At 42.0% G+C, this 19,677-nt stretch overlaps 1 protein-coding gene across 3 annotated transcripts in view; it reads right to left on the bottom strand.

Annotated features, from left to right (window-relative positions):
• Window positions 1–16,699, bottom strand: part of TBC1D9 (TBC1 domain family member 9) — an 84,210-nt gene extending 67,511 nt beyond the window's left edge. Inside the window, exon 1 of one of the 3 annotated variants that reach the window (XM_054030496.1) lies at window positions 16,503–16,699. In XM_054030496.1, the coding sequence (XP_053886471.1) occupies window positions 16,503–16,545 (43 nt within the window). In that variant the 5' untranslated portion in view covers window positions 16,546–16,699. Of the gene's footprint in view, window positions 1–15,051; window positions 16,363–16,502 lie in introns of those variants that run through there. The other 2 variants (XM_054030497.1, XM_054030494.1) reach the window with 2 other exon arrangements.
• Window positions 16,700–19,677: the final 2,978 nt, after the last annotated feature.

The following is a 19,677-nucleotide window of genomic DNA, read 5'->3' as shown; positions in this document are numbered from 1 at the left end:
GGTTAGACACTGTCACCTGGATGATGAAGTACAGTAACCCTTCAACCTTAACGTCATTGCACGATACAGCAACAGCTGCCTATTACACAAGCTATTTGTCAAAAAGCTGAGGACAACAGCAGACTGTGAAACTTCCAGTTCAACTTGAAAGTTTTAACTCAGTGATTTTTTTGGAATTTTCCATTCAATCCCAATGATCCATTACTCCCACGACATTCAGTATGATAGGCAACCTGCACTAAGAAAACTGACTCTTATTGAAGACATACAGAGCTGCCAGGACTGATTTCTCACCGAATATGTTCACTATGGCCTTTGCTGAGCCACCCTGGTAAACTGCCACAGTTACTCCTGCAGAGGATTCATTTCAGGACTATGCAGAGCTCTTCTTAATTCGCATAAGTTTACACGTGGCCTACCAAAATAAAGATAACTCACATTTTTCTCTTAGTATTTATTTTAAAAATTTCCATCAATTATATTATTAAAAAAAGACAGTGTCACTCTACGAAGAATTATAACCATAGCGTACAATCCTCAGGTCATCTTCAGTCAGAGATTTATTTTTTTCTATTGCAGTTTAGCATGTAAATCTTTAAGACATAAGAGCAAGTCCAGCACTATACGTTGTATCAACTAAATTCCAACAGAACAAAGATTTAGCCAGATTGTGATGCTTCCCTCCTCCCCCCCGTCACATTGGTGAGCAGCTACTCAAACAAGTAGTCCCACTGACTTCAGCAGACCTACTCACAGAACCACTCGCTTCTATGGGGAGGGAGGAGAAGTGTCCCAAACTGGCCCTAGGAGAGCAGGCAAAAATCAGGTCACTTATTAGTAATTTTTCAAAACATTCGTATTACTTTTCAGTGTGATGTTTTAAACACTAAATAAAAGACGTACTATTCAATGGCCTCCCAATACGTGAAGTGTGTTGATGGTCCCCTTCCTTTTCCACTGTGAGCCCATAATGGGTACTTCTGTAAATAGTAATCAAATACCCTGTCAAAGTTCAGGACAACTGCACCTGTATTTCCCCCTCCATGGTCCAGCAAGGGCACCCACTTTTAGTCTTCTGGCTCCCCCCCCAGCCATCACCTCTCTTGGGCAGAGATTCACATCTCGCTCCCTCTGATTGGGTTTTTTCAGGCTGCACAATTCCATGCCTTCGCTGTAGCAGTGAACCAGAATGCCTAGACAGGCCAACTTCAGTGTTTTGCTTTCTCTTCAGAGACTATAAGCAGTGTAATTGCCCCCAGTTTCAAGTTACCACATAGTTCTAAGCAAGCACATTTATTAAGCTGAAAGCATTAGAGAGAAAACATTAAAAACAGTAAAAAAACCTACATGCATATTAATAAGACTACCAGAGATCACCCACCCAACTCCAACAAGGGCTCTGGTCAGCGAACAATACATCAAACCCCACAAAGGGGTTATTCTGTGGTGACAAGTTCATAACAGCTTTATCTCAGTACAAGCATCCCTCAGGAATGTGTTCGGGCTAGTCTTCACTGGCAGCGCTTTAACATGGCTTGTGTGGTCACGGCAAAGTGCTAGGAGAGAGCTGTCCCAGCACTCTAAAAAACCCACCTCCACGAGGGGCGTAGCTACCAGCGCTGGTGCAGTGTCTACACTGGCGCTTTACAGCGCCAAAACTTGTTGCGCTCGGGGGGTATTTTTTCATAACTCTGAGCGAGAAAGTTGCAGCGTAAATTGCCAGTGTAGACAAGCCCTACGTCTTTCCTTTATACAGCTTTGGCCTTTGATCTTCAGATTCCAGGAACAGATAATCAGCAGAAAAGGGGCCCCTCCTTAGGGCACAGCTTCAAAAGGCTGGATACCTGTATAACTGGAGGTGGGAATTTGCATTCACCTCCCCCTAAGATTTTACCAGCAAACCACTTGACACTGTTTTTCCCAAGTCTATTCTTGTCTGACCCATTATTCAGTACAGTCCTTTGAAGTTCACACTTCCCAGTGCTCAAAAATAATACATTACCTTTGCATTCAATACAATGGACTTCAACGATACTTAAACTTAATTCAGTAAGACTTTTCAGGGCTATTGCAGGAAATTGCCCCATCTGTCACACTCCCAGTACAGTTGCTAAAGATGTAGGAAGCTCTACCAAAGAGGCTAAGGATCATGTAGGTCTGTAGAATTAACTACTTTGTCTCCCCTAGAGGCAATCTTTGATGAAGCTATGCTGATTTACACCATGACCTGGCCCTAAGAATTAAATTTTGTACAGCTTTAATAGGTTGTGAAAAGAGTTGGCCTAAAGCTTGGATATCATTAGCTAGGTTGTAAAAATAGTGACTCACAACAATAACAAAAACAAAATAGCCAAGATGTTCAGTATGGGAAGGTAATTTTATTTTCTTTAGTCACTACAATGAATCATTAGTTTCCCCTACTTTTGCAAGGCAGTCCTCGTGGTTGATTAGGTAATCAACTCACTCATTTATTTTTATTACAGGAAGAGGTCCAATGACATACCTGTCAAAGGCCAGTGTAAACAACACTCAAAACTCCACAATTAATATTATGAATCAAATCTTATTTGCCTTACTCGTGTGAGTAGTTCTAGGGACTTCATTAATGACACTAGATCAGTGGTTCTCAACCAAGGGTACATATATCCCTGGGTGTATGCAGAGGACTTCCAGGGGGTACATCAACTCATCTAGATATTTGCCTAGTTTTACAACAGGCTACATCAAAAGCACTAGCAAAGTAAATACAAACTAAAATTTGATACAATGACTTGTTATACTGCTCTGTATACATTCACTGAAATGTAAGTACAATATTTATATTCCAAATGATTTATTTGATAATTATATGGTAAAAATGAGAAAGTAAGCAATTTTTCAGTAACAGCGTGCTGTGACACTTTTGTATGTTTATGTCTGATTTTGTAAGCAAGTAGTTTTAAAGTGAGGTGATACTTGGGGGTACGCAAGACAAATCAAACTCCTGAAAGGGGTACAGTAGTCTGGAAAGGTGGAGAGCCGCTGCACTAGATTAATAAATTGACGCCATTCTCAAAAAGTTTATTAAACTTCTACTAGCTGGAAAACCAAACATTCTAGTCTGACAATAGTGTGGACAGAGTGGTTTAAAAGCAACATCTTGTGGAGAAACCCAGCCCCTGCCACCTACAACTTTTGAGAAGCAAGGAAGGTGCTGGAATTTCTACCAGGGTGCCATTCCCACATTCTGCTCGGAGAGGAAGTGTCTCAGCAACTGGCTAGGTGGCTGATAGATATGAAGATTCTGTTTGAAGAGGACTGTGTTAACGGGAACAAGGAATCTTTCAGTTCACACCTGCAGCATCCACAGAGCACTTTGGTGCATGGGACTGTTCACACCCCATAGTCCAAACCCAAGGGCAGTGTACACAATCCCTTATAGAGGAAGAAACCCTTAGATTAGCAAAACCTATTTCTTCACTAACAACGTTAAAGCGCTGCCATGGCAGCGCTTTATCGTGGCTGTGTAGTCGCAGCACCAGCGTTGGGTGAGAGCTCTCCCACTTCCACGAGGGGAGTAGCTACCAGTGCTGGTGCACTATCTACACTGCCACTTTACAGCGCTGAAACTTGCAGCACTTTTTCACACCCCGAGCGAGAAAGTTGCAGCGCTGTGAAGTGGCACTGTAGACAAGGCCTAAGGGTTTGCCTAGAAAGGAACGTTTTAGCAGTAATTATACATTTAGCTTGAATCCCTTCCCAAGCAACATCAACTAAGCCAAAAAAAGATATCAATACCAGAATAAAAGAGTTCACATGGGGGGGGGGGTTATACAGATTTAACTATATCCATTTACATTCCTACCTTAGATTATACAAAAACCAAACCACCCCCTCACAAACAACACAACATTTTTTCTAATGTAGACAAGATCTAATCCCTCCCCCCCCCAAACCTTCTGTTTTTAAAGTCTTCTACCCATATGAATACTTTCAGTGCCTGCCTCAGTTCATACCTTTTCCCCCAAGCGGTCATAATATGAAATTGACATGGCTCAACAGTTTATTGGATGACCACAGGCTTCTGAATATCCAAAATGAAATGGACTTAAGTCTAATTATTTTCACTCTGCTGCTGTTTGGCAAAGCTACTACTAAGCAGCACTGGAGCAGTCTGGCTGCAAACTGAGGAAGACAAAACTGAATTTATGTATATGACCGTCTTTGTCAATGCTAGGTGTTAAGTAGCATTTTAAAATGTATAAAAATGTTAATATTTTAAAATACCACTTGTTTCCCCAGTGTAGCCAAACCCAGAATGTGTATACACACAATAATCGTAGATGCCTTTAAAATTATATCAAAAGGGTGTAAGAAGATCTGGTGGTTTTTCCACTGAGCCCCCAAGTATCTCCGTTTAACAGACTCTGAATGGGACATTAAGTCATGAATGATACATTAGAAGTATCTGGGTCCCAGAAGAAAACCCAACAGACCTGCTAAGTTTTTTTTTTCCTTTTAAGTAAGAAGTGGGGAGGGATTGGGTGGAGGGAGTGAAGACAGAATATGGCAAAAGAGAGAATATTAGTCTGGGTGTGTGAAAGGTCACAGCTGATTAAAATCAAGGTTCCGAACACACTCATATGCCTCAAGAATATAAATGGTGACCTACATATGTGCAATTTGTTATTTGCACAAATTGTAATTGTATTATTTTGTTTCAAGTTACATAAAGCACGAGCTCTTCATTGAAAACTATGTACCTAATGAGTTTGAATATAAAATCCTAGCAGTGCTAAACAGGAATGAAAAAAGCAGGTGCAAAATCTGCAAAAGAATTAAACACCTTTCATAGAGTGAGATGACAAGTTGGACTAAAGGGTGATTTTTCAAAAAAGTTTTAAGTATCTACAAATAAAGGTTTGTAAACAATGCTTTCCTCAGCCACAAGAAATCCTTTAGCTGTACTTGGGAGGAAACTGTATTCCTTCTCCAAACTTGGGGTAACAACGTCTTGGTATAACATCAACAGTACCACATAATGGTACTGTGCAGGGTAACGATATTTTCATTTCATGTCACGTAAATTTGACATTCACCAACAAGAACCAGTCAACCAGTCTCTTTCCATTCCTCCTTTCCAATGGAACAACGACAATCCTCATTCCCCACCACAAAGAAATATCTGGTGAGAATAGACAATGTTACACCAGCAAATCAGCTATCTGGTGTCTACCAAGTACTAGAAAGATCTTTGGCAACATTTTCTGGACTTACAGTATTACTTCGCGCTTTCATACATGGTGATCCAGCTGCTAGCATAAATACTTCATTTACAAAACAATTCATACCACAGACATGACTCTTGAAAATAAACACAAAATCTGCTACCTTGCCTAGGGATCCAAACATACTTTAACAAGTGGTCACTTAAAAAAAAAAAAAAAAAAAAAAGCAACCACATTTCATATCAAGCTACCACATTTTTAGCAAAAGGAATATGCTTCTCCTCTTTTTGTTTACACAAATCAGTCATAGAAACCACAACCCCTGACTTTCTACCTGTACACTTTATACAAATGTATTTGTTTCCATTACCAATTGGAAGTGCACAATACTATTTTCCCTATGATATTCTCTCCAAAATAAATCTGGCAAGCTTTGCTATAGAAGAAAGCAGATATCCAGAGACTTCTCTTTAATCTATTTGTTGTGTTAAAATTAAGCACTACATTTTAAGGAAAAAAAAAACCCAAAATCTGGTTATTTCATTTATAAATGCCTAAGGCATGCACAGGAATATTATATCAAGGATTGAGCTCTGTGCCACCATGGGGAAGATCCAAGTTCTACTTCATCTCTCAGTCTCTCGCTGCCCAAGGGTGAAAATCCCATGCAGACACTTGACCCTCACAGGGAAGGAGCACTTTTGTGTTGCCCAACCACAGCCAATTTGTATCCATCTAGTTCTGGCCAAAGATCTCTTAGGTCAAGAGAACTGATTGCTGTCAAATTGGGAGAGGAATGGAAATCTGAAGTGTGGAAAAACAGAAGATGCCATAGGGATATGGGGGATCCCTACAACCATGGAGGAAGATAATACAATAAAGTTCTTTGCCATATTGATAAACAGAGAGAAGATCAAACTCCATGTCTGAGGGTCAGACACTTCATAAGATATACAGAAACAGCTTGCAAGCCTAGTGCAAAAAGTGACATGTGATTTCATTACGAACAATGTTAATCAAACACTGATTTTTTTTAAACCACAAAAATAAGCTTTTAGTTTTATCCTGAAAAATTAATGAAGTGATTCAAGATAAAGGGTGAGTTTACAGAGTGGCTATTAAAACCCAATTTACCAAAAGCCATGTCCATTTTTCCCCTCTTATTGAAAGAAAAAAAAACACCAAACAACTCATATCTTCTATTAGGGCTTGTCTGCAAACGAACATTGCGGTGGTATAATGTAAACTGATTTTTAAACCAATATAGTTACACTGGTATAAAAAACTATGTCGGCACTCTGATTTTAGTATACGAGTGCATAAAAGCAATTTTAACTAAACCAAAATAATCACCTTAAGCTAGTTATTATACTTTATTATTTTTATTGTGGTAGCTCACAGGAGCCCCAGTCAGTGTAGACATTTGGACTTGAGCTGGAGCCGGAGCGCAAAGTCTACACTGCAATTGGAAAATCACGGGAGACGGGAGAGATTCCAGAAGACTGGAAAAGGGCAAATATAGTGCCCATCTATAAAAAGGGAAATAAAAACAACCCAGGAAACTACAGACCAGTTAGTTTAACTTCTGTGCCAGGGAAGATAATGGAGCAAGTAATTAAGGAAATCATCTGCAAACACTTGGAAGGTGGTAAGGTGATAAGGAATAGCCAGCATGGATCTGTAAAGAACAAATCATGTCAAATCAATCTGATAGCTTTGTTTGATAGGATAACGAGTCTTGTGGATGTGGTATACCTAGACTTTAGTAAGGCATTTGATACGGTCTCATGTGATATTCTTATTGATAAACTAGGCAAATACAATTTAGATGGGGCTACTATAAAGTGGGTGCATAACTGGCTGGATAACCGTACTCAGAGAGTTGTTATTAATGGTTCCCAATCCTGCTGGAAAGGCATAACAAGTGGGGTTCCGCAGGGATCTGTTTTGGGACAAGCTCTGTTCAATATCTTCATTAACTACTTAGATATTGGCATAGAAAGTACGCTTATTAAGTTTGCAGAAGATACCAAAGTGGGAAGGACTGCAACTGCTTTGGAGGACAGGGTCATAATTCAAAATGATCTGGACAAATTGGAGAAATGGTCTGAGGTAAACAGGATGAAGTTTAACAAAGACAAATGCAAAGTGCTCCACTTAGGAAGGAAAAATCAGTTTCACACATACAGAATGGGAAGAGACTGTCTAGGAAGGAGTACGGCAGAAAGGGATCTAGGGGTTATAGTGGACCACAAGCTAAATATGAGTCAACAGTAACAACAAGGAGTCTGGTGGCACCTTAAAGACTAACAGATTTATTTGGGCATAAGCTTTCGTGAGTAAAAACCTCACTTCTTCGGATGCATAGAGTGAAAGTTACAGATGCAGGCATTATATACTGACACATGGAGAGCAGGGAGTTACTTCGCAAGTGGAGAACCAGTGTTGACAGGGCCAATTCAATCAGGGTGGATGTAGTCCACTCCCAATAATAGATGAGGAGGTGTCAATTCCAGGAGAGGAAAAGCTGCTTCTGTAATGAGCCAGCCACTCCCAGTCCCTATTCAAGCCCAGATTAATGGTGTTGAATTTGCAAGTGAATTTTAGTTCTGCTGTTTCTCTTTGAAGTCTGTTTCTGAAGTTTTTTTGTTCAATGATAGTGACTTTTAAATCTGTAATTTAAGATTTAAAAGTCTTTAAATCTGGTCATTCTATTACAGATTTAAAAGTCACTATCATTGAACAAAAAAACTTCAGAAACAGACTTCAAAGAGAAACAGCAGAACTAAAATTCACTTGCAAATTCAACACCATTAATCTGGGCTTGAATAGGGACTGGAAGTGGCTGGCTCATTACAGAAGCAGCTTTTCCTCTCCTGGAATTGACACCTCCTCATCTATTATTGGGAGTGGACTACATCCACCCTGATTGAATTGGCCCTGTCAACACTGGTTCTCCACTTGCGAAGTAACTCCCTGCTCTCCATGTGTCAGTATATAATGCCTGCATCTGTAACTTTCACTCTATGCATCCGAAGAAGTGAGGTTTTTACTCACGAAAGCTTATGCCCAAATAAATCTGTTAGTCTTTAAGGTGCCACCAGACTCCTTGTTGTTTTTGTAGATACAGACTAACACGGCTACCCCCTGATACACGAGTCAACAGTGTGATGCTGTTGCAAAAAAAAAAAAAAAAAAAGCAAACATGATTCTGGGATGTATTAACAGGTGTGTTGTGAGCAAGACACAAGAAGTCATTCTTCCGCTCTACTCTGCGCTGGTTAGGCCTCAGCTCGAGTATTGTGTCCAGTTCTGGGCACCGCATTTCGAGAAAGATGTGGAGAAATTGGAGAGGGTCCAGAGAAGAGCAACAAGAATGATTAAAGGTCTTGAGAACATGACCTATGAAGGAAGGCTGAAAGAATTGGGTTTGTTTAGTTTGGAAAAGAGAAGACTGAGAGGGGACATGATAGCAGTTTTCAGGTATCGAAAAGGGTGTCATAAAGAGGAGGGAGAAAACGTGTTCACCTTAGCCTCTAAGGATAGAGCAAGAAGCAATGGGCTTAAACTGCAGCAAGGGAGGTTTAGGTTGGACATTAGGAAAAAGTTCCTAACTGTCAGGGTGGTTAAACATGGAAATAAATTGCCTAGGGAAGTTGTGGAATCTCCATCTCTGGAGATATTTAAGAGTAGGTTAGATAAATGTCTATCAGGGATGGTCTGGCCAGTATTTGGTCCTGCCATGAGGGCAGGGGACTGGACTCGATGACCTCTCAAGGTCCCTTCCAGTCCTAGAATCTATGAATTACACAGCCCCTTAGGCCGAGCTCCATGAGCCCAAGTCAGCTGACCCAGGCCAGCCTTGGGTGTCTAACTGCAATGTAAACATACTCTTTGCTAACATATAACAAAAAAAAGTGATCCCTGTCCTAAAGAACTTACAATATAAGTACCAAGCTAAACCAAAAAAAGCCACTCATGTGCTCGCTTCGGCAGCACATATAGGCCAGCCTTGGGTGTCTAACTGCAATGTAAACATACTCTTTGCTAACATATAACAAAAAAAAGTGATCCCTGTCCTAAAGAACTTACAATATAAGTACCAAGCTAAACCAAAAAAAGCCACTCATACTAAAATATGAGTACCAAACAGGGGTTTGCATATAGTTAACATTCACACCTTTAGTTATACTGGTGAAACTTTCTTGTGTTAACAAGTTCTTCTTCTAAATAGTTTGCAAGTCAATTGCCATTTTAAAACCTGAGGCAAAACTTCCTCATGTGCCAGTACTGGGGGAAACAGGTCAGCAGAAGTCATCACAAGAAAGAAAAACAAAAAATGTTTGCATCTTCAGGACACATTTCTGAGATAAACTGTGTCTCCTTTTTAGCGCAAAGAATGCAGATAACTCTACCATGGTGAAAACCTTATATACACAATAGTTTCAGTTGTCTTTAAGTATGAATGATTTGTTTTCCCACAGTGACCACCTCAAATTTTACAGACTGTTACATGATGCTGTATCCACTGATGGACTATATTTTAGGGCATGTAAATGGATAATCTAACCAACCTAATTTCAGTATTGTGTCACTGCAAACAGAATTATGAATGAAAGAAAATATTTATTTAAGCAGTACCATACTGCTACTTCCACTTGCATGTTTCTTTAAACAGGGGCAGATAACTGTTCTGAGAGTACAGTACTACAGTCACAATTTCCAGGATTTCTAAAAACCAGCAAAGAGTCCTGCGGCACCTTAAAGACTAACAGATGTATTGGAGCACAAGCTTTCATGGGTGAATGCCCACTTCTTCAGATGCATGTGGGCATTCACCCACAAAAGCTTATGCTCCAATACATCTGTTAGTCTTTAAGGTGCCACAGGACTCTCTGTTGCTTTTTACAGATCCAGACTAACACGGCTACCCCTCTGATACAGGATTTCTAAGGGACTTCCCAAATGTGATCAATTTTTCAAGATACGTCCCCCTATTGACTGTGTAAAATTTCCATGGAGACAAGGTGGGTGAGGTGATATTTTTTACTGGAGCAACTTCTATTGGAAAGAGAGACAAGCTTCCGAGCTTACACAGAGCTTTTCTTCTGGTATCAGAGTAACAGCCGTGTTAGTCTGTATCCGCAAAAAGAAGAACAGGAGTACTTGTGGCACCTTAGAGACTAACAAATTTATTAGAGCATAAGCTTTCGTGGACTACAGCCCACTTCTTCGGATGCATCTAGAATGGAACATATATTGAGGAGATATATATATACACGCATACAGAGAGCATAAACAGGTGGGAGTTGTCTTACCAACTCTGAGAGGCCAATTAATTAAGAGAGAAAAAAAAAAACTTTTGAAGTGATAATCAAGCTAGCCCAGTACAGACAGTTTGACAATAAGTGTGAGAATACTTACAAGGGGAGATAGAGTCAATGTTTGTAATGGCTCAGCCATTCCCAGTCCTTATTCAAACCGGAGTTGATTGTGTCTAGTTTGCATATCAATTCTAGCTCAGCAGTCTCTCGTTGGAGTCTGTTTTTGAAGTTTTTCTGTTGTAATATAGATAGAGACTGCTGAGCTAGAATTGATATGCAAACTAGACACAATCAACTCCGGTTTGAATAAGGACTGGGAATGGCTGAGCCATTACAAACATTGACTCTATCTCCCCTTGTAAGTATTCTCACACTTATTGTCAAACTGTCTGTACTGGGCTAGCTTGATTATCACTTCAAAAGTTTTTTTTTTTTCTCTCTTAATTAATTGGCCTCTCAGAGTTGGTAAGACAACTCCCACCTGTTTATGCTCTCTGTATGCGTGTATATATATATATATCTCCTCAATATATGTTCCATTCTAGATGCATCCGAAGAAGTGGGCTGTAGTCCACGAAAGCTTATGCTCTAATAAATTTGTTAGTCTCTAAGGTGCCACAAGTACTCCTGTTCTTCTTTCTTCTGGTAGTTTCAGTAGTTTTATACTCTAGATAGGGGGACACTTAGGTCTCTAAAAGCAAATTTTTTTAAGAGTATTTCAGTCAGGTTTACCCAAGTATATGACAAAGTGAGGTGGTGCCAAGAGTTCTCTCAAGATATATACACTTGAAAAGTTTAATTTCCCCCTTGATGGGTTCTAGATTGCAAACACTAAATTATACTATAAATTATTTGGAGTAAAGACTGTCATCTTCCTGAGTGGATATACAGCACCTATCACACTGGGATCTTGTTCCTGATTGAAAATTGTGAGCATTATTACTAATACTAATGATTTTATGAAGGCTATTTCTATATACAATGCATATTTGTTTAGGTATGATCCTATCAGCAAGCAGTATCCATATCACCTCAAGGAAAAGGCTACAAAAACATTTCTTGCTAAACAAAAACAAAAAAAGTCAAAAGCCTAGAGAGAATAATATTTCATGTGTGAAAAACTGCTAGCAGTAAAGGAAAAATTTAGTTATTTATTACCATTACCACATTCCCAGGTGAAGTGCAATTCAAGGCAGGGTGCATATACAAACAAACACACATGAACAGCAGTTTACAACAAATATATGGGACTGTATAGAACAGTTTGTCATAGGACAATATGCACTATATACTGTTTATTATATACCCTGGAGTTCACATGGTCCACTTAATGGCATACTATACATCTCAAGAATCAAAACTCCAGAACAAAGGGAACATCTAACTTTTTTGAGTTATTTCTGAACTTCAGTTTCCTATCCGATAATGTGGGCCTATCGGACACCGAGAGAAGAAGATGCGATAGCCTGGTTTACTCCAAAGGAATGGAACAGTCCTACCCCTATTCAAAGATGTAAGTATAGACTCAAAAGAATACATTTTCAGAAGTGACCTCCAAATCTGTACAGTTATATCACCACCCACAACACTGCATACACAATTGTACATATACACAGAATCCTGGATATGCATGCAGGCTGCACAAATGTTTGCAATAACTGTTTCTCTGATTGAAAGGATACTACAGTAACTCCTCACTTAAAGTCGTCCGGGTTAACGTTTCGTTGTTACGTTGTTGATCAATTAGGGAACATGCTCGTTTAAAGTTGTGTAATGCTCCCTTCTAACGTCCTTTGGCAGCCGCCTACTTTGTCTACTGCTTGTAGAAAAAACAGCCCATTGCAGTTAGCTGGTGTGAGCTTTGAACCAGGGTGGATCAGCAGTCCCCCACATCAGCTCCCCGCTCCCCTAAGTTCCCTGTGCCACAGCTGCCCAGCAGGCTATCAATTGCAGCTGTCCCTCCCCCACTGCCATGTGCTGCTCCTGCCCTCTGCCTTGGAGCTGCTCCCTGAGACTCCTGCTTGCTGTGCGGGGGGAGGGAAGGAAGAGGGGGGCTAATGTCAGGGTGTCCCCCTCCCCCTGCTTACCCCATCTTACATATAGTGGTGGGACACACCAGGGCTCAGGATGGAGGGAGCTTGCAGCAGCTGTAGTCTCAGCAAGCTGATCTAATTAACAAGGCAGTGTACTTAAAGGGGAAATGCGGATATCTCCCTCCATTCCTGCTGCCTTGTAGAGTGAGAGAGTTAACCCTTGAGGGCTCAGCCAATTGCCAGATCATCATTTAGCAGTAAGGGAAATACTCCACCCCCTAACTTCTCCACCTCAACCAAGTTTCACAATCATCATCACTGTGTACCAGTATTAAATTGTTTGTTTAAAACTTATACTCTGTGTGTGTGTGTGTGTGTGTGTGTGTGTGTGTATATGAGTCTTTTGTCTGAAAAAAATTTCCCTGGAACCTAACCCCCGCATTTACATTAATTTTTAGGGGGAATTGGATTCGCTTAACATAGTTTTGCTTAACATCGCATTTTTCAGGAACATAACTACAACGTTAAGTGAGGAGTTACTGTATATTATTAGGATAATGGAAAGAATAGTAAGAAGCAATCATGCAATCCATGGGATTAGAATATGTGATAAATACTTTGGCAAGTTTACGAGTAGCAGACTTCTGAGGGGATTTGTCACTCGTGTCCATAATTTCCATGAAAGGAAATGCCAGCAGCCGATATGGAGTGACTGCTGATAACTTATCATGGCCAAGGAGAAACATTTTCAGCCACTCTTTATGAAGAGAATAGGTAGGTTCAGGGGTGCTGGAACAAGTTGTATAGTGGGGGTGCTGAGAGCCATTGAACCAAACTGTAAAACCCTGTACATGATAGAAACCACTTCAAGCCAGGGAGTGGGGCAGCACCCTCCCCCTCCCCCGCAACCCTAGTCCCAACACCTATGAGTAGGTTCATCAACACACAATGCTGATGGGTGAAGAATGAACAAATATCCCTGAGCTTGTCACTACAATTGGAAAAATCACCCTGCAAAGGCACTTATCATTAGATTGTAAATTTTCAAGCAAGGACAACATACCAGGCCCAAATAAAAATGGAATTATTTAATAAAGCTACATAGAGCTTAGCACCAAAAATGCAAGCACTCCACAATATGCATTTTGACTAGTTTAGAGAAATTTTGTTTCAGCACACACGGATTAAGTGGGGGGAAAAAACCTTAGAAGAATAAGTTTCACTTACTCAGAGATTTGTATTGATTCAGGAAGAACAGTTGGTAATAAAATTGAGTTGAGTTCTATACTCCCAATTCACGTATTTTTTTAATCTAGAAAAAATCATAATTTTCAAGGCCTATCTTTTTTATGTCACACACACACACACACACCCCCCCCATAAGTAGGGCAGTGTTGAATCCAAATATTAAATGTATATGTTATATAACATTTAAATAAATACTATCAGGGTGAGAGGATCCCAGTAATGTAAAGCTTTCGGTGCTGATGGTAATTTATACTGGCCAAAATATACTAAATATTTAGAGAACTCATACAGTCATAATATGAATGAAAAGTTACTCTTGAGAACACATACATTATCTAGAACATCCCAAAAGGGACATACAGTAGATATTCAAAAGCAAAACTGCTCCCTTACTTCCAGATATGTATATGAGACTAGGTTTTTTTTTTAAATTAATATGTACTAATAGAAAAGCAAGCTCATCAAAATACAAGAATGTCTGCAAATTTGCACGTGAATGTATCAAGAGATCAAATACCATTATTTTGTTTTCTAGCTAATCTTATGCAATTACAGATATCACAGAAATTGTAAAGTACTAGGGAAACCTTTACAGTATTTACAAATAAAGAAATTATTTTAATACTACTCTAATACTACAGCACTCTGCTAACTGTCAAGTAGTAACCCCTCAATGACTCCACTGGAATAACATTTTCCCTGGCAGAGAAATAAGAACTCTTGGGAATGTGGTGAAAAATAGCTCCCTAATCACAAAACCTGATGATTACATTTCCCCCCAATTCCATTATTTTAATTCACACAGCTCCTGTCACCTAAATTCACCCTCTCTCCCTTGACACCTCTACTATCTTATTGTTACTGATGTGGGAAATGCTTATCCTCTGACAAATCATTCACTAAACAATAACCTAACAGCAGCAGCATTGGATATATGGCTCCTGCAATTAAATAAGTGATGATAAAGCCAAAAAGAAGAGAGGCAGGAGGGGATCTGGTGTAGCTGTAGAGTCAGAAGCACTGCATGAGAGAAAAGACAGTCGGGATTTTCCCTGTTACCTGAGTCAGATACATGCACTGCCTAGGTGGGGCACGCTTCTGTTCTCAATAGTCATTATTACAACAAAATGCCAGATGCTGAGCTCAAATAAAATTAAGATTGGGCCAAATCACCTAAAGGCCAAGTAGGCTTGAAATGCAGTGTGTCGATATATAGAGAGGAGCCCTCTTCTCCCTTACCAGCCAGTCCTCCGCCGCCTCCATCTCCTCCATGCCCCTTTCTCCTCTGCAGGATGAAGTAAGGGTTGGCCCTCTCCGTGACCCACAGGGCGTTTGCCAGCAGCACCTCCCCGGGGTTCACCCACATGCTCCCGGCAGAGACAAAAGGCAGCTTGATGTGGCTGGTTTTGAAGGTTTAAATCATTCACGGAGCGGTGGGGCCAGGAGGATGCTGGCGAAACGCAGGTCACATTAACGCGCCGTCCGACCCAGCTGAGCGACAACAAAGCCCCAGAGCGAGCGAGCGAGCCAGGGGGACAGAAAGGAAGCAGCGACCTCTCTGTGACCCCCCCACCGCCTAACCACCCACCGGAGCCCGGCTGGCGGCCGCTCCCGATCAGCGCTGTCACAATCCTACAGCAAAGGCAGCAGCAGCGAGAGGCGGCGGTGGCAGGATCAGCAACGCAGCGATGAGAACAGCAGTGACATCAGCACCAGCGGCCGCGGAGCCCAGCCGCGCTGCCTCCCCTCGCCCAGCTCTGCCTGCGCCATGCACCAGGCACCCTTGCAGGCAGCAGCGCCAGGGGAAGGCTCTGATTGCAGAAGTGACGGGCGCCCTTCCCACCCACAATAAAAGGACAGGCTCAGAGGCGACTCGTACACAGTGGGCACAGCACCACAGCTGCTACTCTAATCCCCAGGGCACACCCCTAGTCTCAAAACATACAGGGGCACGCCAGCCAATAAACCTGGACTGGGCTGCAAAAGAATCCCAAGAGATAGACCGTCAGATGTCGGGCGGCTGAAACAGCCCTGAGCACGCTCAGCCAGCTGGGAGGAGCACTCAGAGCTCCGCGGATCCCTTAGGGGACAGGCAGCGCCCTCTCCATCCCACACAGCTCATGCATTCACTTCACTGCCACCAGCAAGCGGTGTATTCATTGCTGCGCAAGTAGGCAGGTGACAGGGCTAGCGCCCCACCCGAGCAGCGCAGCTCCCTTTGAGCACACACAGCGCACATGCACCCGCCCCAAACCCTGGCACGCACCCAGAGGTGCCCTGGGCAGAGCTCCACAGAACAGCACTACCCCCCTCGTAGGCTGCACTAATGCTCCGGAGCAGGCGCCAGGCACAGGCGCGCAACGAACTACAGTGTTAAATGCACCAGAAGGGCCCCCGCGGCCCCGAACCGCCCCGCGCGCGCTGGGGAGAGGCGCGCGCTGCGGGCTCCCAGCCCCGACCCGCCTGCCCGCTCCTGTGGGAAGGACTGGCACGGCGCCTCCCCCTGCACCTGCCTGCTGCACGCGCCCGCGCGCGCGCCCCCTCTCTGCCCCGGCGCAGCTGCGTCTCCGGCCGTGGAAGGTGCGTCAAGGTTCTAAGTGGGCGGAGCGGACGCAGCAGCGACCAGCCCAAAATTCTATTATGGGCGTTTCTTGCTTCCTGCAATCCCAAGCGCCCGTCACGCGGCGCACCTGTCATTGCGCCCAGCAGCCGGGGAGGCTCGGCTCGCACCATCTAGCTCCTGCTGGCGGACAAAAGCCGCCTGAGTAGCACTGGGAAATGTCTCCTAAATGTAGCTCACGTTCCCATCCCATCCTTGCTCCTCCCTCCGGCGTGCGGAGTGTGGAACTGGCTTCATAACACCGCAGGAACTCAACACAACAACGGTTCCTACAGGAGCCACCACTGGTTATGTGGTGGATTGGGGGCACTTGATCTGTACACTGCAGGACCCCAAGTAACACTGATCTGTTTGTGTAAAGCTACAACTGGGGTCGGCAACCTTTCAGAAGTGATGTGCCAAGTCTTCATTTCTTCACTCTAATTTAAGGTTTCGCATGCCAGTAATACATTTTAACGTTTTTAGAAGGTCTTTCTATAAGTCTATAATATATAACTAAACTATTGTTGTATGTAAAGTAAATAAGGTTTTTAAAATGTTTAAGAAACTTTATTTAAAATTAAATTAAAATGCAGTGCCACCCTGGACCTGGGCAGGGTGAGTGCCACTGAAAATTGGTACGCGTGCCATAGGTTGCCTACTCCGGGCGACAAAATTGAGGGGATAAAGACTTTACCTTTTCCTACAGCTGCTGCAAAGAGAAATTGAAAATCCTGAGATTTTTCCTCTTAATGAAAACCCAAGCTTTCCCCCTTCTGCCGTGCGTGTGTGTGTGGGAGGAGTCTATGAGAAATGACATGAAATAAAGTTTTTGCTTTACTGATGAGTAAAATAAAAGGATAAACTAGCTCTATTGGCTACAGTATTCAACTGCCTGAAGGGACCATTGTGATCATCTAGTCTGAGCCCCATATGATAGAATTACTGGTGTGGTGGATGGGGGGGGAGCAATAGATCTGATATAGCTTGTTTTTAATAAGGCTTTTGACTGAGTGACGCATAGGAAAATCTTTCTATATAAGGATAGTTATGCTCTGGAATAAGCTTTCCAGGGAGGTTATGGAATCACCCTTATTGAAGGTTTTCAAGGACAGGTTGAACAAACACCGGTCAGGGATGATGTAGGTTTACTTGGTCCTGCCTCAGCACAGGGGGCTAGACTTGATGTCTCAAGGTCCCTTATAGAACTACATTTCTATGATTATATAATACATACCACAAACCGCCCCTCCCCCACTTCCTATACCATATCTTTTAGAAAAGCAGCCAATTTAAAAATGGACAGTAATGGAGAATCCAGCATGACCTTTGGTTCCAATGGCTAATTACTTTCAGTTAAAATTTTACACCTTAATTCCAGTCTGAATTTGTCTATCTTGGTTTTAGATCAAGAAAATAATCTATCCTCAAGTTTAAATGAACCTCATCAATGAGGGGGTTTAAAACTGTCTTCCTACTTTAAAACTGTCTTCCTACTTCATTGATATGCCCATTCTCTCTATTCTGCTCTATTATAGCCAATGCCATTTTCATGGCTGTCAGCTGCACTAGTCATAAGCCATTGCAGAGATTTTGGATACACTTTTGAGGGACTGAGAAGTCCCCACATGCTTGACCTTAAAGCCAATAGAATACCTCCCACGTATTAGGCTATGTATACTCACAGCACACTATAAATAATTTATACTGTCCAGTCTTCCAAGCTGTCAAGTTTCATTCTTGTTGGGAGAGAGAAATGTTGGTATTTACACAGACACTTAACTCCTAGCCTCATTTATTGATAAAAATATTATTGGGAAAATGAAATTAAGGTTAAAAAAAACCCCAGTAAAGCAGCTTTGTTCAAACCTTCAGTTTTCTTCTTACTCACTGGTCAACAATATCAGGGTGAAATGTATGTAGCAACATTATATGTAAAGTTATGCTACCATCATACAGGGGGAATTCATATCTTCAACCCCATATAGCCCCAATTAGGCAGGAGTGGTTAAGCAGGTCTATCTTAAACACAGGAATGTGCGGTTAGCACAAATTTACATATAAGTAGTAAACAAGATCCTTGAGACAGCAAGAGGGAGCCAAGGCAAATCTGCATTTCACTATACACAGGAGATAAGAAAGAATACGGGGGCACCTTCACCCCCAGACTCCACATTGCCACCCTTACTGTTTGAATAAACTTTGCTGTGAGGGGCAATCCTCAGAAGAATTCACTTCAAATGAGGACTGGACTATAAAGGTGAGGAGCAAAAAGACCCCAGGTATTCTCCGTATCGCTACAGCTCACATTCCTGGGTGCAATCCAGACTAATGAGGGTGCAATCCACTCCTGGGTGCAATCCAGGCTAGTGTGTCATTACTTGCCCTGCAACCTTGAGTGCCTCACAATGCTTTGCTGCTGTAGCCCCCACCAGGGCCTCTCACAAACAGCCTTCCAATATGCAAGTAACACCCTGAGCATCCGTGTATAGCTGCAGCCTGCTAGCCATACTCTAGTTACACTCTGGATTCAACCAGCCATGGTTACTACTTGCAGGGTGACCCCAACACACGCCCACTCTCAAATTTCCCAAAAACATGTGCTCTGCGCTGTCCAGCCCTCTCCTGGACAGTTCAGATACGCTGCCTTATAAGGGGTCAATGTACAACAGCTTGCTACTTGAATTGAAGTTACCAAACAATTCAGTTTAAACACAACACTGGATTAATTTTGATTAAAGAATACAAGAAGTTTATTTAACTACAAAGAGGTAGAGTTTAAGTGAATACAAGTATTAGGCATAAAAGTCAGAAATGGTTAACAGAGAAATAAAGATAAAATACTTCCTGGTACTAAAAAACTTAAACTAGACTTGGTTCAAGGTAAAATCCTTACCCCCACCCCCATTACCAGTAATATTGTTGACAAAATTTTAGGTCAGCATCTCTCTCCAAAGTCAAATGGCTGGTTCCTTTGTTGTCTTCTTCAGAGAGAGAGACAGACACCCACCCACCTACAGATATATGAATGAATGACCTGGGGTGTTTTGCCTCTCGCTTTTACAGTCCAGTCACCCTTTGAAGTGGGTTCTTCTGAGGATTACCCATCAAAGCAAAGTTTATTCAAACAGTAAAGAAGGCGATGTGGAGTCTGGGGGTGAAGGTGGCACCATGCTTTGCCTTCTCCCATGTGTGCTGAAATGCAAATTTAGCTTGTCTCCCTCTTGCTGTCTTATGGACCCTGTTTACTACTTATGTAAATTGAG

This window comes from Malaclemys terrapin, chromosome 5, assembly GCF_027887155.1.
Source record: "Malaclemys terrapin pileata isolate rMalTer1 chromosome 5, rMalTer1.hap1, whole genome shotgun sequence".
Lineage (NCBI taxonomy): Eukaryota > Metazoa > Chordata > Testudines > Emydidae > Malaclemys > Malaclemys terrapin.
This window is presented reverse-complemented; position numbering and strand designations above follow the sequence as displayed.